The following is a 16,532-nucleotide window of genomic DNA, read 5'->3' on the forward strand; positions in this document are numbered from 1 at the left end:
ACAAAAGCTCCTCTTGGCTGCTGATGTATGACGTATACACTCAGAGGATGCACGGAGTGACCTAAAAACAACTTTTCAACAATAGATTCTTAAAAATAAAAACTTTTTTCTTTTAATTGATTTTTGAAAATCATAAATTGATTTGGAATCGAAATGTGCGATTCGGATATCCCCTATTAACACTAATAGATATATCATTGTAATTTATTTAAAAAAAACACAAACATTTGCTATTAGGTTCATAAAAATGATTCAATTTATATGTACAGAACAGAACATTTTACACAATTAGCAAATTTTGAGGCAATAAACACACTAGTCTCTGTAATTAATGATGACGTCAAATACATAAAAAAAAACAACAAAAAAAACATTGGTAGCCAATTTAACATAAATAGCATGGAGCACAAACACTGCTGAAGCAACTGGACATACAGTGCACCCGGTAAATATTGTTTTTTTAAATAAAAAAACAACTTTACATTGCCATTATGTCTGTAGAATTATGAGGATTTAATTTATTCCATTTTGGAATGAGGCTGTAACATAAACTGGGAAAAGTTAAGCGCTGTGAATACTTTCCAGATGCACTGTAAACATTAGTATATCGGATATATTATTAAGAGTAGAAAACTTGCAGTTACCACAACACGTTTTGTCTTGTCCTCAATAAATCAGTGTCACGATGGATGTTTGTACAATTCATCAGCACATCACTCAAATAAATGTTACTTTTATATTCAACAAACTGAGGCTTACCCGGTAAGACGTCATCAAGCACAAACAGGACAGCCAGGTATTTCATATGAAATGAGAAACAAACAAAAAAACAAAAACAATGAGTGAAATGAAGTACAATGACCAAACATGGATGTGTAAGGAAGCCAATCCTTTTACATTGCGGGATGTCTTTACAAAAAGTGTTGCGCAATACAAGTAAGATTCAACCTGCTGGGCTATACAAGACTTTTATTTACACTGAAGATGACCCAATAGTCAGACCACCTTCACATTGATAATGCATGTCATGTGAGAACGCAAAACTTTGAAAATGAAAGATAATCATCATCGGCACATTTTCCTCCGTCGCTGGGGAAGAAAAGTCGGTAACACGTCAAGCGGTAACGCCTGGCTGGGGGAAGGTGACAGTCAGTACTAGGTGGTTTTAACCAGGTCGTAGACGTGGATGTGAACGTCGTCGTCGTATTTGATGTAGTACACCGTGGGCTTGGCCGGGACTTGGTAGATGACCAGACCCGTCCTTTTGAGGCCGTTATCTGTGACATACTCCACCTGTTTACCCACAAGGCTCTCTGGCTCCTCCCCCGGCTTCCTGTCTGCTGGGAGCAGGTGTTTGTTCTCTGCAGAGAAGAGAAAATGAGAGCAGTGAAACATGAGCGGGTGCTGCCACTAAAACTACAGGATTACAACAAATAAACATGGGCATGGAATAGTGAATATCTGTGTTCAGCAGGGGGCAGTAATGTTCAATGTCTTTCTATTTCAATTCTTTATTTAAAATAGGGACAGCACATACTGTATTAATGAACATATGAAAATATGTAGATATGTCAGCTTTTTTAACCAAAGGCTCTGAATTTATTCCCCAGACAGGTAGGTGTATACACACAATCAAATAATAACATTAACAATATACAGTGTTGGCGCTAGGAATTTTCAAAATGGGGTCCCACAGTAAATTTCTGGGGTCCCACTTTTTTTTAACCGTTTTGAAAACAAACAATAGATGTATGCATTATCCTGTAATATCTCACATTCTATATTGTTTTGGAAAAAGGTTGTCATAAACGTTCAAATTCATAAAAAAAAAATAATACAAAAGAAAACTATTTTTTATGCATATGTAAATGTATTCAGTTATAAACATTCATTCACTTGTTTCTTTCCTTCATGGATCAAAACTTTACCACTGGCGCCCCAAAATTAAAGTTCTCTGGCTGACGAGGACCACTGACACATCTCATCTCTGCATATTTTACTAGAATACTCTTATGAGCATTACATATATCTAAATCAAGTACCTACTGTACTGTTTACTTGTTGAAATACCCTTTTTAGAACAAATATCTACCCAAACGACCACTTTGCTGCTGCCAAAAATGTATTTGAAGTGTATTTCAACAAGTAAACAGTATAGTACGTACTTGATTTTGATATATGTAATGCCCAGAAGGTTATTCTAGTCAAATATGCAGAGTTGAGATGTGTCAGTATCAAAATATTACTTTAGATACATTTTTGGCAGCAGCAAAGTGGTCGTTTGGGTAGATTTTAGCTCTAATAAGGGTATTTCAACAAGTAAACAGTACAGTAGGTACTTGATTTTGATATATGTAATGTTCATAATGGTATTTTAGTCAAATATGCATGTGTAAATATGCGGTGTAAATATCAAAATATTACGTCATATCACTTTTTTGTCAGGCAATATTACATTTAATGACAATTTTACATAAATGAATACATCCAAACACGTTGTACATATTTATTATGTGCACAAAGAAATAACAGTTACAATTGTGTGTGTATCTTCCAAACAAGAAAGAGGTTTTATCACATCAACATCGGACTAACAACACTCCTTTAAATCTCATCAATACCACAAAAGAGGCAAACTGTCCTTTTCTGGGCACGATAAAGTCTTAAATAATGTCAAACACGTAGCGATACAATAACCAGGAAGATAAAGTGTTTGTCTTACACCTAGTAATCTGCTGCGGACAGACCAAGCCAAAAATGCAGGTTCAGCGAAGGAAATACATTTTTGGCAGGTATTCACTTTTTGCCAAAACACCCCTAAAGGGACATGGGGAAAAGTCCTAGTTGGAAATACAGCCGAATTAACTCCTGAACTGGCATTTTCACACACACCTCAAACCATGCGCACGCATCCAATGCTTTCTGGTGCGCACCAGAAACTTTTGTGTGCGCACGAGATACTTATCTAAAAAAATGTTTTCCTCCATGTCCCTTTAGGGGCTCCGTAGATTCCTATACTTTATCAAAAAAAATGTGTCCAGTGATATCAAGGATTACGTCGGTCGCGTTCCAAGACATATTAAACGATTTGGCAACACGACAAAACAGGTGGAAACTTGGGGAAAACACTCTCGTAAATGGAACGTGCAATAAAATGGCAACAAACATGGCTGTAGATGCAAAGTTAAATAATTCAATGCAACCTTACCTGATCAAAAACAATGCATATTTATCCAGGACAGTATTGATACCAATGTCCTTGACCCAGCCACACACACAAAAGTTGTAGACCTCCATGCTTTTCCATGTTTTGTAATGTCGAATGAGGTCCGGAGCACAAGAGACTTTGACATATCTGGAACATGATGGACGGATAATCCTTGGGATTTTTTGATAATGTACAGGGATAGATTCTATTGCATAATTTGATTTGTTGCTCGTATCTGCTTTTAATGGTAAGATCTAGGCCCCTTGCTGCACAGTAGTCATGTTGGTATGGTGGTCCACCACTTTGTTTACTTCCATACAAAAGTCACTTGACGGAATACAATCTGTTGTGTGACAGAACGATCAGTGTGGATTGACCACTATCAGCCCAAAATAGTCGGAATCACCCACGTTAGCATTTCATTCAGTGGTAACAAACGGCACAAAAGTAGCAGTAAAAGTTAAAGTTTGAGCAACAAGCTTCCGTCAATGTTAATTTCCACAGAGTTTGGTGTCTTTAAGTAGAATTGCTTTGTGTAAAGAAAGTAAATGTTTACTTGTGTTGTTAAAATCTAATTTGTTAAATGTTTGTACAAGTTTGAAACGATCGCAATGCTAAATTCTGTTAGCCTGTCAATGGGCTTGTACATTGTATGTCAGCAGCTTAAGAGCCAACCTTTATCCTGTATGGTTGCATTGCTTTTTATTTTTTTTATTTTTTTTTTACAGTTTATGCTAACTGTATAGTCGATGTATGTGCACTTCATGTGTACATATGTGGTTGATTAGTTTAACAGTAACTTCATTGTGGAGACTATCAATAAACAATCTCAACTTGGAAGTTTTTTAATCTCAAATTAAAAGGAATGTTTACATCGGTAAAAAAAGTAATTTTTATATATATATATATATATATATATATATACACACACACACACACACACACACACACACACGTCATAGCAGTGTTGTACTCTTAGCTTTTTCACTAATAGCAATTTCTTTTTGAGCAATATGAAATGTCTATAATATCCCAATTTCATTATTAACACTCAGACAAGGTACACATATGCCCTCTATATATATATATATATATATATATATATATATATATATATATATATACAATTAAACACAATGCCATCATAAGGCCTAATGTAACGCTCAATTATTAAACATAGAGAACATCCCTAAACTGTCCTAGCACAGTCGCCAACACGAGTGTAGGGCTGGGCGATATGGACCAAAACTCATATCCCGATATAGTTTGGCCCATACACTAACCCATAAAGGGAAATATTTGTTGACGTAACTAAATATTTCCACAATGCCTTGTTTTTTAATTTTCGGGACTGATAATAGGATTACATAATAGGATCCCAACTTAAGAGGTGTTTTGAGATAAGAAAAATGAAAAAGTCATGGAAATAATTTAACAAAAGTAAAATATAATCTCCAAACTTCTTTAAAACATTTTTTTAGCTAACAAAAACACAAAATAACAAAATGTAAGATAAAGTGCTCTGGTTTAAGAGGACATGATTAAACGTCAGCAGCAACATTAAAATAATTAATAGTGTTTTTATAGGTAAACATTATTATAGTACATCAACAAATGTGCAACCGTTTTTGTTTTTTTTCAAGGTCGCACGGTCTATTTGGAGTCGCATTTGTGAATACATTTCTTGTACCGTACAGCACTACGTAGCCAATTGAGCAAATTATACGGTTACATAATTATGACACCGTCTTGGCCACCCCTCACTGGCACTCATCGAGAGCGGACGCTACCCTTCCCTCTCCCTTATCTCTCCTGCTTGCTTCTTTGTCTTGTGTTGTCTTCACTTATTTGTTGCTTCTTTTTGCACTGCTCTCCAAATCTAAACATTGGAACTAATCAACTGGTCTTAACGAAATTGATAAGATCTTGGGATTGGGGGAACCTGCTTGTCTTGACGGAGCGGTTGTTGCTGGACACACGACGGACTCTTGAGAAAAGAAGGAGCGCCTAGTGACCCTTTCGGTCGAGGACGTGAGATATCCACCTATTCGGAATTATAACAACAAGACATCTGCTGATTGGAGTAAACGTTGCTCTGGTTTGTCGACAAATTGGAAGTTGCTGGCAGTCTTCAAAGTACCCCAAGGCTGCCACAAATGATTGGAGGATGCGGACAGAACCGTGCACACTTTGTGATTTGCATAACATCGGACTGTCTGCCCTGCAGGATGAATTTGAGGACCAGTCATAGAAAATTTAGACTGATAATAAGATTGCATAATAGAATCCCAACTTAAGAGGTGTTTTGAAATAATAAAAAAGAAAAAGTATTGGAAATAATTTAACAAAAGTAAAAACATAATCTCCAAACTTCTTAAAAATTATTTTTTAGCTATGCTCAATTCTTCAGCTAACAAAAACACAAAATAACAATATGTAAGATAAAGTGCCCCGGTTTAAGAGGACATGATTAAACGTCAGCAGCAACATTAAAATAATTAATGGTGTTTTCATAGGTAAACATTATTATAGTACATCAACACATGTGCAACCGTTTTTTTTTCCAAAGTCGCACGGCCTATTTGTAGGTGCATTTGCGAGTAAAATTTTTGCACCGTACAGCACTACGTAGCCAATTGTGAAAATTACATGATGACATAATCATGACACCGTCTTGGCCACCCCTCAGGCACTACGTACACAATACACTTAGTGAGGTTTATTGACAAAATTATTCAATTTGAGACACAGCCTATGACCACAAGAGCATTCTAATTGTGAGATTCTGCAGTAAAATACACGCATCTTCCAATAAATATTTCTGTACAAATAGTTTTGTTGGTTGGGCATACCGCGGCAATGCTTGTATGCACACAGACAATAGGCTGAGGGTTACCCTACCTGATTCAGGAAGAACACGAAGATCGCCGTCTTTGTAATCGTCCCACAGCTGGTACATGTAGAGCACAGGGTCCTTCTCGTAGGTGATGTAATACCAGTGGGTCATGACGGGTGCCCGGGATAGCACCATGCCCCGCCATTCGTTTTTCTCACCGTCCTCCTTTTCAAACAGATGTTCCACCGCCCGTCCGACCAGCTCTTCGGCCCCAGGAGGCACCTTGATCTTATTATTCACTGCGAAGGAAGGACACGACACCTTAATGAGTTCTGGGAACTCTTCAGATCCGAGACGTGCTGACAATGCGCTATCACAACTGAGAGCTTTACGCAACGCTCGGCTCGCACTTTAAAGTGTTTGTTTGTCCCACTACGCTGTGACCGGCGGCGGTTAGCGCAATCTGCAGCATGCCCTCTGACGAGAAAGAGACAGGAGTTGGCATTGTGAAGCGCCACACAAAAGACAGCATGTTTGTCTCACTCTTAGTGAAACATTAACTCTCGTTAAAAACTGGTCACACCTCATCTACTTCTGTGAGTTAACTATAAGGTGCTGTACTATACACCAGTAGGAGCAATATAACATATTTCTCATTATGTTTTCTGATGATATTTAATATGCATGTATATCTTTTTATTTTGGGGAGATTTATGTCTTTTTTTCTTTTCTTTTTAAATAAGTGATTTTAAGACTGCACTTTATTCACATATTGATGCAATTATTTGGTTCAAACTAAACTGAACAATAAAATCATGAGGAGATGCTATCATTTTTTATTTATTTTGCGGGTAGTATGTTCCATCATCAAACATCAAAAAGAGAAAATATTCTAAATTCCTTTTTTTAATACAGAATTGCACCAAAATATACTTGTCTTAGTCATGTAAAAAACTGTTTTTGGGTACATATCAATCAATACAACATCAGTCGTCACCATATTACGCTTCAAATTGCGGCCTCACCGCATTGTGGATTTCTTTTAAGATATTTCTTTACCTCTTAAGGCCCAAGCGGTTTGTTTACATGCTTTTTTTTTTATTTCTCTTTGCTATTTGGGCTTATTGGACCCTAAATAGAATAAAAACTAAGAATCATCTTTTGATATGATGTACTTAGTCCATAAGTACACAAACGTGTACCTCATGTTTAGTGACATGCTAATTCTTATTTTTACAAAAAAAATTCAAAATTCCATTGTATGTTATACTCTTCTGACACCTCTAGATGGCAGTATAAGTGTCCACATAAGCGGCCATAAGACCCCAACTCAGTAGTGTACACAATTTTGGAAATAAAAGCTAAAAGGTGCTGTCCACGCATGTGGCCACTAAGCCTTTAGAGGTTAAATTAAAGCATATTTGACCATTTTTTTGTTCCATAATTAAGTATTTTCAAACATTAAAATGGCCATATAAACTTAATATATACAGTACAGGCCAAACGTTTGGACACACCTTCTCATTCAATGTGTTTTCTTTATTTTCATGACTATTTACATTGTAGATTGTCACTGAAGGCATCAAAACTATGAATGAACACATGTGGGGTTATGTACTTATCAAAAAAAGGCGAAGTAACTGAAAGCATGTTTTATATTCTACTTTCTTCAAAATAGCCTTGCTTTGCTCTGATTACTGCTTTGCACACTCTTGGCATTCTCTCTATGAGCTTGAAGAGGAAGTCCCCTGAAATGGTATTCACTTCACCGGTGTCATAGTTTTGATGCCTTCAGTGACAATCTACAATGTAAATAGTCATGAAAATAAAGAAAACGCATTTAAATGAGAAGGTGTGTCAAAACCTTTGGCCTGTACTGTAAATACAACAGTAATATTTGCCACTAGAGGAGACCAAACCAATCAGAGCACGCTGTTCAGTATCATAGCCACTGATTGGCTCAGCCTCAGCCAGCAACACTATATTGGATTAAAGAGTGTAAAGGTTAGAGGGCTCTCATAACGTTAGAAAACGTACAGTATTCAGAAGGTCGAAAATATGAAATATTTGATTAATGATTCCTACTCAGCGGAAATACAGTACAGGCCAAAAGTTTGGACGCACCTTCTCATTCAATAGGTTTTCTTTATCTTCATGACTATTTACATTGTGGATTGTCACTGAAGGCATCAAAACTATAAATGAACACACGTGGAGTTATGTACTTAACAAAAAAAGGTGAAATAACCGAAAACATGTTTTATATTCTAGTTTCTTCAAAATAGCCACCCTTTGCTCTGATTACTTTTTTTGCACACTCTTGTCATTGTCTCGATGAGCTTCAAGAGGTAGTCACCTGAAATGGTTTTCACTTCACAGGTGTGCTTGAAGCTCATCGAGAGAATGCCAAGAGTGTGTAAAGCAATAATCAGGGCAAAGGGTGGCTATTTTGAAGAAACTAGAATACAAAACATGTTTTCAGTTATTTTACCTTTTTTTTTTTAAGTACATAACTTCACGTGTGTTCATTCATAGTTATGATGCCTTCAGTGACAATCATCAATAGTCATGAAAATAAAGAGAACACATTGAATGAGGAGAAAGTGTGTCCAAACTTTTGGCCTGTACTGTAAATTTGTTGGGGTCATGTCTGGAACCAATTAACAGCGATAAAAAAAGAACAACCTTACTTCCCATCAACAGTCCAAGTCAAACAAAAGCAGAAACACAAAAGAACAACGGAATGTCCTGACACTTACCGACTTTCTCGGCCAACACCTGCAGGTTGGACACTCGGCTGTCCTTGAACAACTCTATGCCGTAGATGCAGTCAAAGCCGTCATATTTGACCATGTAAAGGGAGCTGTTGACGGTCAGGCGCTCCAGCACCGTGCCTTTCCACTTGGTCACGTTCCCCTTCTCCCTCCAGTTGTGCTGAATTCTGTGGCCCAGCAGATTGTCTGGGTCGGGGTACAGGGTGGACGCCGAGCTCTCGCTTAACTCTTCGCTGCTACGCTTCCTGTCGGGACATTCAAGGTGCCAAAGGTAAGTTGTTATTATTATGCATTCAACAAATGAATAGAGATAGTGTCACATTAACTTTGTTTGAAATTGCACAATAACTTAAGCAGTACATTATGTTCATACAGTAACTGCGTCTCAATTTGTGCACTTACGTACTTACACCTAGTGTGTTCACAAAACACAGTGCACTGCACTATCAGCACCCAGACGGTACACTCAAATTGGTGAGTGCACAGTGCTAGACCCTGACCATACTCAAAAGTCGCCACAAAGAGAGGAAGTACCAAACTTACACACAAGCAATTTATCGGTCAATCCAGTGGTTGCAATTCACAACAAAAGGTGTACGGTAATCACAAAATGGTTGTCAATTGCAAAAGAACTACACTGTCAAAATTCACGCAATGATGGGAACTAAATACAGTACACAGTGTACATAGTGTACTGCATTAAAGTCTACTGACGTAAGTACTCAATTTGAGACACTGCATATATTCTGGTAGTCATTAATATGTATGAATTTGGCGTCTTCGGGTTTAAAGGAGACCTTTGATGATTATCATCTATTTTGACATATAAATGTTACAATGTTGGATACTCGTGTTAAACAACGCCAAAGCGTCAAATCATAAGGTCCACACATTTGGGTGTGAGCTTGCGTGCAGTTTTGGATGCCTCGGCCCGCAGTGTTTTTTTAATGCAGCTCTGTAACGAGAAGAGAGTGGGCATGTGTACCTAATGTTGTTAACAGGCACATCTATATAATATACCTGTATAGGAAGCTTATTCTCAACCGTGTCTTTGGGGGGCGGGGGGATAGCGGTGACGTCCATCTTTTAGACATACACAGTACAGGCCAAAAGTTTGGACACACCTTCTCATTTCAATGCCTTTTTTTTTTTTCATGACTATTTACATTACATTTACAACACATGTGATGTTATGTACTTAGGTGAAATAATTGAAAACATGTTTTGTATTCTAGTTTCTTCAAAATAGCCACCCTTTGCCCTGATTACTGTTTTTGCACACTCTTGGCATTCTCTCAATGAGCTTCAAGAGGTAGACACCTGAAATGGTTTACCCTTTTACAGGTGTGCTTGAAGCTCATCGAGAGAATGCCAAGAGTGTGCAAAGCCGTAATCAGAGCAAAGGGTGGCTATTTTGAAGAAACTAGAATTCAAACATGTTTTCAGTTACTTCACCTTTTTTTGTTAAGTACATAACTCCACATGTGTTCATTCATAGTTTTGATGTGACAATCTACAATGTAAATAGTCATGAAAATAAAGAAAACGTATTGAATGACAAGGTGTGTCCAAACTTTTGGCCTGTACTGTATATATTTAACAGCGTACATTTTCAAAAGATACATTTCGATATTTTTGGAGAAGGTGGGGCATGGTTTGATTCACAATCTCAGAACGAAAAAGGAAGACCTTGCAGACATAAGCAGAATGTAAGTTATTAATGTGACTGTGGAGATAAATTTACACCAAAGCGGACCCAATATATATTAACTAGATCAGTGATTCCAAAGTGTGGTGCGCCAAATAATCACTTAATTAAATATTTAAACACAGTGTACAGTGTTACTGTTACTGTGACCAAAAATCTTACATATACTTGTTAAATAAAACCTCTGCCTTGTTTTTATTGAATACTTAGGCCTACTACGCTACTGTATCTTAATGTTAGTAGTTGTGGTGGTACTTGGAGAGCCAAGTGTTTTCCGAGGTGCTACACGGTAGGGCTGGGCAATATTGTTATATACGCGATATATCGCGGGTTTGTCTCTGTGCGATATAGAAAATGACTATATCGTGATATTCGAGTATACGTTCTCACGCAGTTGCTTTTAGCTGCTGGCATTACACTACAGGCTCTCCTCGCTCTTTCCTGTGTCTCCTTCTCACAGACAGACAAGCGCACCTTCTTACATACGTCACATACTGTCACGTCATACGTCACATACGTATACGCCCTCGCGCAGCAAAGACGTAGCAGCATGGGTAACGTTAGCTGTGATGCTAGCGCAGCCGTGCGAGTGGTAATACGAGAAAGAGAAGTGCGAATCTGGTAACAAATGAAGGAATAATTAATTCCCCCAAAAAACAGCAGGGGTTCATCGTCTGGCTTCAAGTGGGAATATGTCGAACAGACAACCGTAATTTGTCAAGTGTGGAGCAAAAGCGTTGCTATAAAAAGTAGCATTACTGCTAATATGTAGCATCATTTGAAAAGTCACATGCTAGAGCAGTGGTTCTCAAATGGGGGTACGCGTACCCCTTGGGGTACTTGAAGGTATGCCAAGGGGTACGTGAGATTTTTTTTAAATATTCTAAAAATAGCAACAATTCAAAAATCCTTTATAAGTATAAATAAAAACCTATCTTTTTTTCCAAATAGTTCAAGAAAGACCACTACAAATGAGCAATATTTTGCACTGTTATACAATTTAATAAATCAGAAATGCTTTGCTCTGATTAGGGGGTACTTGAATTAAAAAAAAATTCACAGGGGGTACATCACTGAAAAAAGGTTGAGAACCACTGTGCTAGAGAATGAAGAGTGCTTACTCCGCATGTCAACATCTCCGTTCGGTGCCACACGCCCACACCATCAAAATGCAGAGGCAAACATTTCCAGATCAACACCGTATGAAAAAAATTGTGATTTTTTTTAGTTGTGATTTCCTTCTCTGCATGAAAGTTTTAAAGTAGCATATATTAATGCAGTATGAAGAAGAATGTTTTAATGTAGACACATAGAATCATCATACTGCTGTGATTATATGCATCAAGTGTTCATTCAAGGCTAAGGCAAAATATCAAGATATATATCGTGTATCGCGATATGGCCTTAAAATATCGCAATATTAAAAAAAGGCCATATCGCCCAGCCCTACTACACGGTGAATGAAAAAAGTTTGACAACCACTGATCTATACCACAAGGAAGTGTCCCTTAAGAACAGGTTTATTCAAACCACGTTGGGCAGATTTAAACTGAAACCTGCTTGGTGACATTACCTTCCCCGTTTCTTTGACATGTTTCCATAAAGTCACACAGACCTGAAAAGGGGAAAAAGATATCATGTAGTGAGTGACACAAGCAGCTGACCTATGTATCCTTTCCATACAATGTTGGGCTTTTACTGTTACAAATACAGCATGTGAGTTGTTATTTGCATATGCATAATATACACTACATAAGATACAAGTTTCCTTACAAATATGAACAATCTGCATTTTACAAACATTCTATGAACAAACATTATATATACATTTGCACATTTCAAAAAATGTTAGCCTAGCATATGGACATTTTGAGATTTTTACGCACACTTTAAGTCAGGGGTGTTAAACGTACGGCCCGCGGGCCTGAACAGGTTTTATCCGGTTCGCGTGGTGAGTTTACTAAGTATAAAAATGAGCCAACATTTCTAAATGTGTCCACTACATTTCGCAATAGCAATTGTTTGTATCTTTGTACATTATGCTACATATGTAATAAATAAATAAAACACCTGTTAGTGCACCAGTCAAGGAAAATGAGCAAGCTACATACATAAGATCCTGTAATTTTATTTTGATATAATTTTTTTATCTTGATAGATTGAAAATTAACACCAATGAGTTGAACGATGAACATTATTACATAATTTATTCAGAAAGTGTAAATAACGACAAATAAAGATAGAATACTATTAACCGCAACATGTAAGTGCAAGAAAACCATCATGATTTGTACATTTTCAGAATGTGCTTGTTCTATTTTTAAACAAAGAAAACAATCTAAAGTTAAAAGATTACAGTTGGTACAAAATGCGGCTGCTAGACTTTTGACAAGGACAAGAAAATTTGATCATATTACGCCTATACTGGCTCACCTGCACTGGCTTCCTGTGCACTTAAGATGCGACTTTAAGGTTTTACTACTTACGTATAAAATACTTAAGGGTCTAGATCCATCCTATCTTGCTGATTGTATTGTACCATATGTCCCGGCAAGAAATGGTGGGGTCCCCTCCAAGGTTTCTCATTGTATCCCATTAGGTTGAGTTTTTTCTTGCCCTGATGTGGGATCTGAGGCTATGTCTACACTAAGCCGGATAACCCCTTAAACGAATAATTATTTAGCCTAAGCCCCGTTTCAGCCACACTAAACCAGCGTTTAGGTTCCCCTCCTCGGACAATTTGTTACACGAGTAAGTGCGCCGTGTATTTCTTGAATCTCCGGCCCTTAGCTTTGTATGGACTCATTGATTGTTTACAAACTGAGTTCGGAGAGGAAGTGACGCCAGAAAGACCGCGCTGCACACAGGAAGTGACATCAGAAAGAACGCGCCACAGCCAGCTTCATAATAAAGCGGTTTCGTAACTTGGAGCTAACTAATGGAAATATGGAGGCAAGTCATCCAGACATGCACATGTTTTTCATTCTTCTACATGTACAGACGCTTGTGGAAATCACACATGAATACCTTAAGAGAAAGCGATTGCAGCTATTTCGGATACAACACTTCTCAGACGGCAAGAGAACTTTCGAATGTCCAGGTCAGCTGTGATTCTACTTAGCGAAAAACTTTGCCCATATGTCGAAGGAGAGTCAACGAGAGTGCGAGCTCCCGAGGATGTGATAAAAAAGGTAGCGTGTGCTTTGTATAACCTGGCCGTTGAGGGAAGACTACAGAAAACGGAAAATGCTTTTGGACTGACAAAGCAGACTGTATCAGTTATTGTCCGCCATTTATATCGCGGACTCAACGTCTAGATCCAGAGTATACATCTGCGGTCCCCTCCAAGGTTTCTCATTGTATCCCATTGGGTTGAGTTTTTCCTTGCCCTGATGTGGGATCTGAGCCGAGGAGGTCGTTGTGGCTTGTGCAGCCCTTTGAGACACTCCTGATTTAGGGCTATAAAATAAACATTGATTGATTGACTTTGAAGTTGTCTTTATTTTTAAGTTATCATGCCGTGATTTTACCAGTCCGGCCCACTTGGGAGTAGAATTTTCTCCATGTGGCCCCCGATCTAAAATGAGTTTGACACCCCTGCTTTAAGTCAACCATTCACATGCAAATGAGCATGTAACAGTCCCCCACATTACCGGATGTAAACATGAACTGCGACAAGCTAACGCCATGTTAGCTACGTACGAAAAAGGTAAAAGCTGGCGTGTTTGTTTACATCCAAACATGTCTGGCAAATAAATGTACAACTTCACAATGGCTAACGTTAGCCAACTCAATGTCGACGTGTCGAAGGAATGAGTGGAAAATTGCAGGCAGTCAGGAAGAAACGTCACTAAATGTTGAGTCCTTGAGTTGTTGTTTTTTTTAACGTTTCATGGAATGTCGCGCCAATATTCCTACTAGGAAGCCGACTGAACAAAAGGAAACGCTTCGCCATGTAAGCGCTGATTTTGTACCCTGACTGTAGCAACAATCTTCAAAAATAACACAAAAAACGAATCATAAAGTAATATTGTACATCTTGATCTAGTTCGACGAATTTAATAGGTGAGGGAGTATAAAATGTGCTGTTGACCCTACCTGATCAATAGATTCACGTGTGTTTTTCTTTGAAAGGAAGATTCCACCACCTAATGTAGGCTAACTACAAGGAAACGGTGAAAGAACTTCAAATCCCAGAATGCACACAAAGACACCCAGTGCATTCTGGGACTTTAAGCTGTTTTTGACGTGTTTCCGGTTTAGGAGCATCATGTTATAGTTATATTTATAGACATCATATACGATGTCTATGCTTATACTTACCTAATGTAGACTAACTACAAGGAAACGGTAAAGAACTACAAATCCCAGAACGCACACAGAGAGACCCAGTGCATTCTGGGACTTTAAACTGTTTTTGACGTGCTTCCGGTTGAGGAGCGTCATATTACAGTTATGTTTGCTATCAATATAATATCATAACATGAGCCTATGGCTTTGCACTTTGTTATATATACATATATATATATATATATATATATATATATATATATATATATATATATATATATATATATATATATATATATATATATATATATATATATGTATATATAACAAAGTGCAAAGCCATAGGCTTTGTTATATATATATATATATATATATATATATATATATATATATATATATATATATATATATATATATCCGGGTACTCCGGCTTACTCCCACTTCCAAAGACATGCACCTGGGGATAAGTTGATTGGCAACACTAAATTGGCCCTAGTGTGTGGATGTGAGTGTGAATGTTGTCTGTCTATCTGTGTTGGCCCTGCGATGAGGTGGCGACTTGTCCAGGGTGTACCCCGCCTTCCGCCCGATTGTAGCTGAGATAGGCTCCAGCGCCCCCCGCCACCCCAAAGGGAATAAGCGGTAGAAAATGGATGGATGGATGGATATATATATATATATATATATATATATATATATATATATATATATATATATATATATATATATATATATATATATATATATATATATATATGTCTTAATAAGGTTATCCAAAAAAATAGTGCTCGATACCGTAGTAGAGCGCAATATATGTATGTGTGGGAAAAAAAATCACAAGACTATTTCATCTCTACAGGCCTGTTTCATGAGGGGGGGTACCCTCAATCGTCAGGAGATTTTAATGGGAGCATTCGCATACCATGGTTTATATAGGGCACAGAGTGGGTGGGTACAGGCTGGCCTAGGGGCGTGGTGATTGGCTCATGTGTTGCCTAGGAGGTGTTTCCGTCTATGGCGGCATGTTGTTACAATTTCGCTGCGCTTGTTGAGGGATGACAGGTCTGGACGGTAAATAATAAACAGTTTCTCTTTCAAGCATAGGTTGCATCTTTTATTACCACTATTGTAAGGTGTGCTGGATGCAAGAATTTGCCATGTTATTGAATATTCAACATTATTGTCTTTGAGGTCCCAAATGTGTTTGCTGAGTTCTGTGGTATTTCGCAGGTTTTTGTTCCTGAAAGAAGCCTTGTGATTGTTCCATCTGGTTTTGAATTCTCCCTCGGTTAATCCTACATATGTGTCGGATGTGTTAATGTCCTTGCGTATTACCTTAGATTGGTAGACAACTGATGTTTGTAAGCACCCCCCGTTGAGGGGGCAATCAGGTTTCTTTCGACAATTACATCCTTTGTTGGTTTTGGAGTCGCTCTGTCTGAGGGCCGACGGCTCATTTGCAATTGTTTTGTTGTGGTTTGAGATGATTTGTCGTATATTGTTCATGCAGCTGTAGCTCAATTTAATGTTGTTCTTGTTGAATACTTTTCTTAGGATGTTGTCTTTGGGAAAGTGTTTGTCAATCAGATTGAGGAATTTGTGTCCAATGTTCGTTGAGACGTTTTTGCTGTATGGGGGGTTGTACCAGATGATGTCGTTCCGTTTTCTGTTCTTTTTTGGCTGGTTTCCTGGCGTGGGTTCATAGGTGAGGGTGAA

The 16,532-nt window shown here is 37.9% G+C and overlaps 1 protein-coding gene across 2 annotated transcripts; it reads right to left on the reverse strand.

The window, feature by feature from the left end:
- Window positions 1-214: 214 nt before the first annotated feature.
- Window positions 215-14,891, reverse strand: LOC133618941 (spindlin-1-like). Of its 2 annotated transcripts, none has more exons than XM_061979795.1 (5): window positions 14,850-14,891; window positions 12,100-12,141; window positions 8,804-9,063; window positions 6,110-6,343; window positions 215-1,361 (listed from the first exon to the last, which is right to left on the reverse strand). In XM_061979795.1, the coding sequence occupies exons 2-5, from the start codon at window positions 12,117-12,119 to the stop codon at window positions 1,156-1,158; spliced, it is 720 nt and encodes a 239-aa protein (XP_061835779.1). In that variant the 5' UTR covers window positions 12,120-12,141; window positions 14,850-14,891; the 3' UTR covers window positions 215-1,155. The 2 variants fall into 2 exon arrangements, with proteins under 2 accessions (XP_061835779.1, XP_061835778.1); XM_061979794.2 differs by lacking the exon at window positions 14,850-14,891 and adding an exon at window positions 14,625-14,775 and having other exon boundaries at window positions 217-1,361.
- Between the last annotated feature and the right edge of the window lie 1,641 nt (window positions 14,892-16,532).

Source organism: Nerophis lumbriciformis, linkage group LG19, assembly GCF_033978685.3.
Source record: "Nerophis lumbriciformis linkage group LG19, RoL_Nlum_v2.1, whole genome shotgun sequence".
Classification (NCBI taxonomy): Eukaryota; Metazoa; Chordata; class Actinopteri; order Syngnathiformes; family Syngnathidae; genus Nerophis; species Nerophis lumbriciformis.

Bases quoted from the DNA above. Each gene is read 5' to 3' on its own strand.
- LOC133618941 (XM_061979795.1), bottom strand. From the start codon at position 12,119: ATGTCAAAGAAACGGGGAAG. The intron at 6,344-8,803 runs GTAAGTGTCAGG...CTTCCTTCGCAG, and splicing joins GGTGTTGGCCGAGAAAGTCG to TGAATAATAAGATCAAGGTG. The intron at 1,362-6,109 runs GTAGGGTAACCC...TCTTCTCTGCAG, and splicing joins TCGTGTTCTTCCTGAATCAG to AGAACAAACACCTGCTCCCA.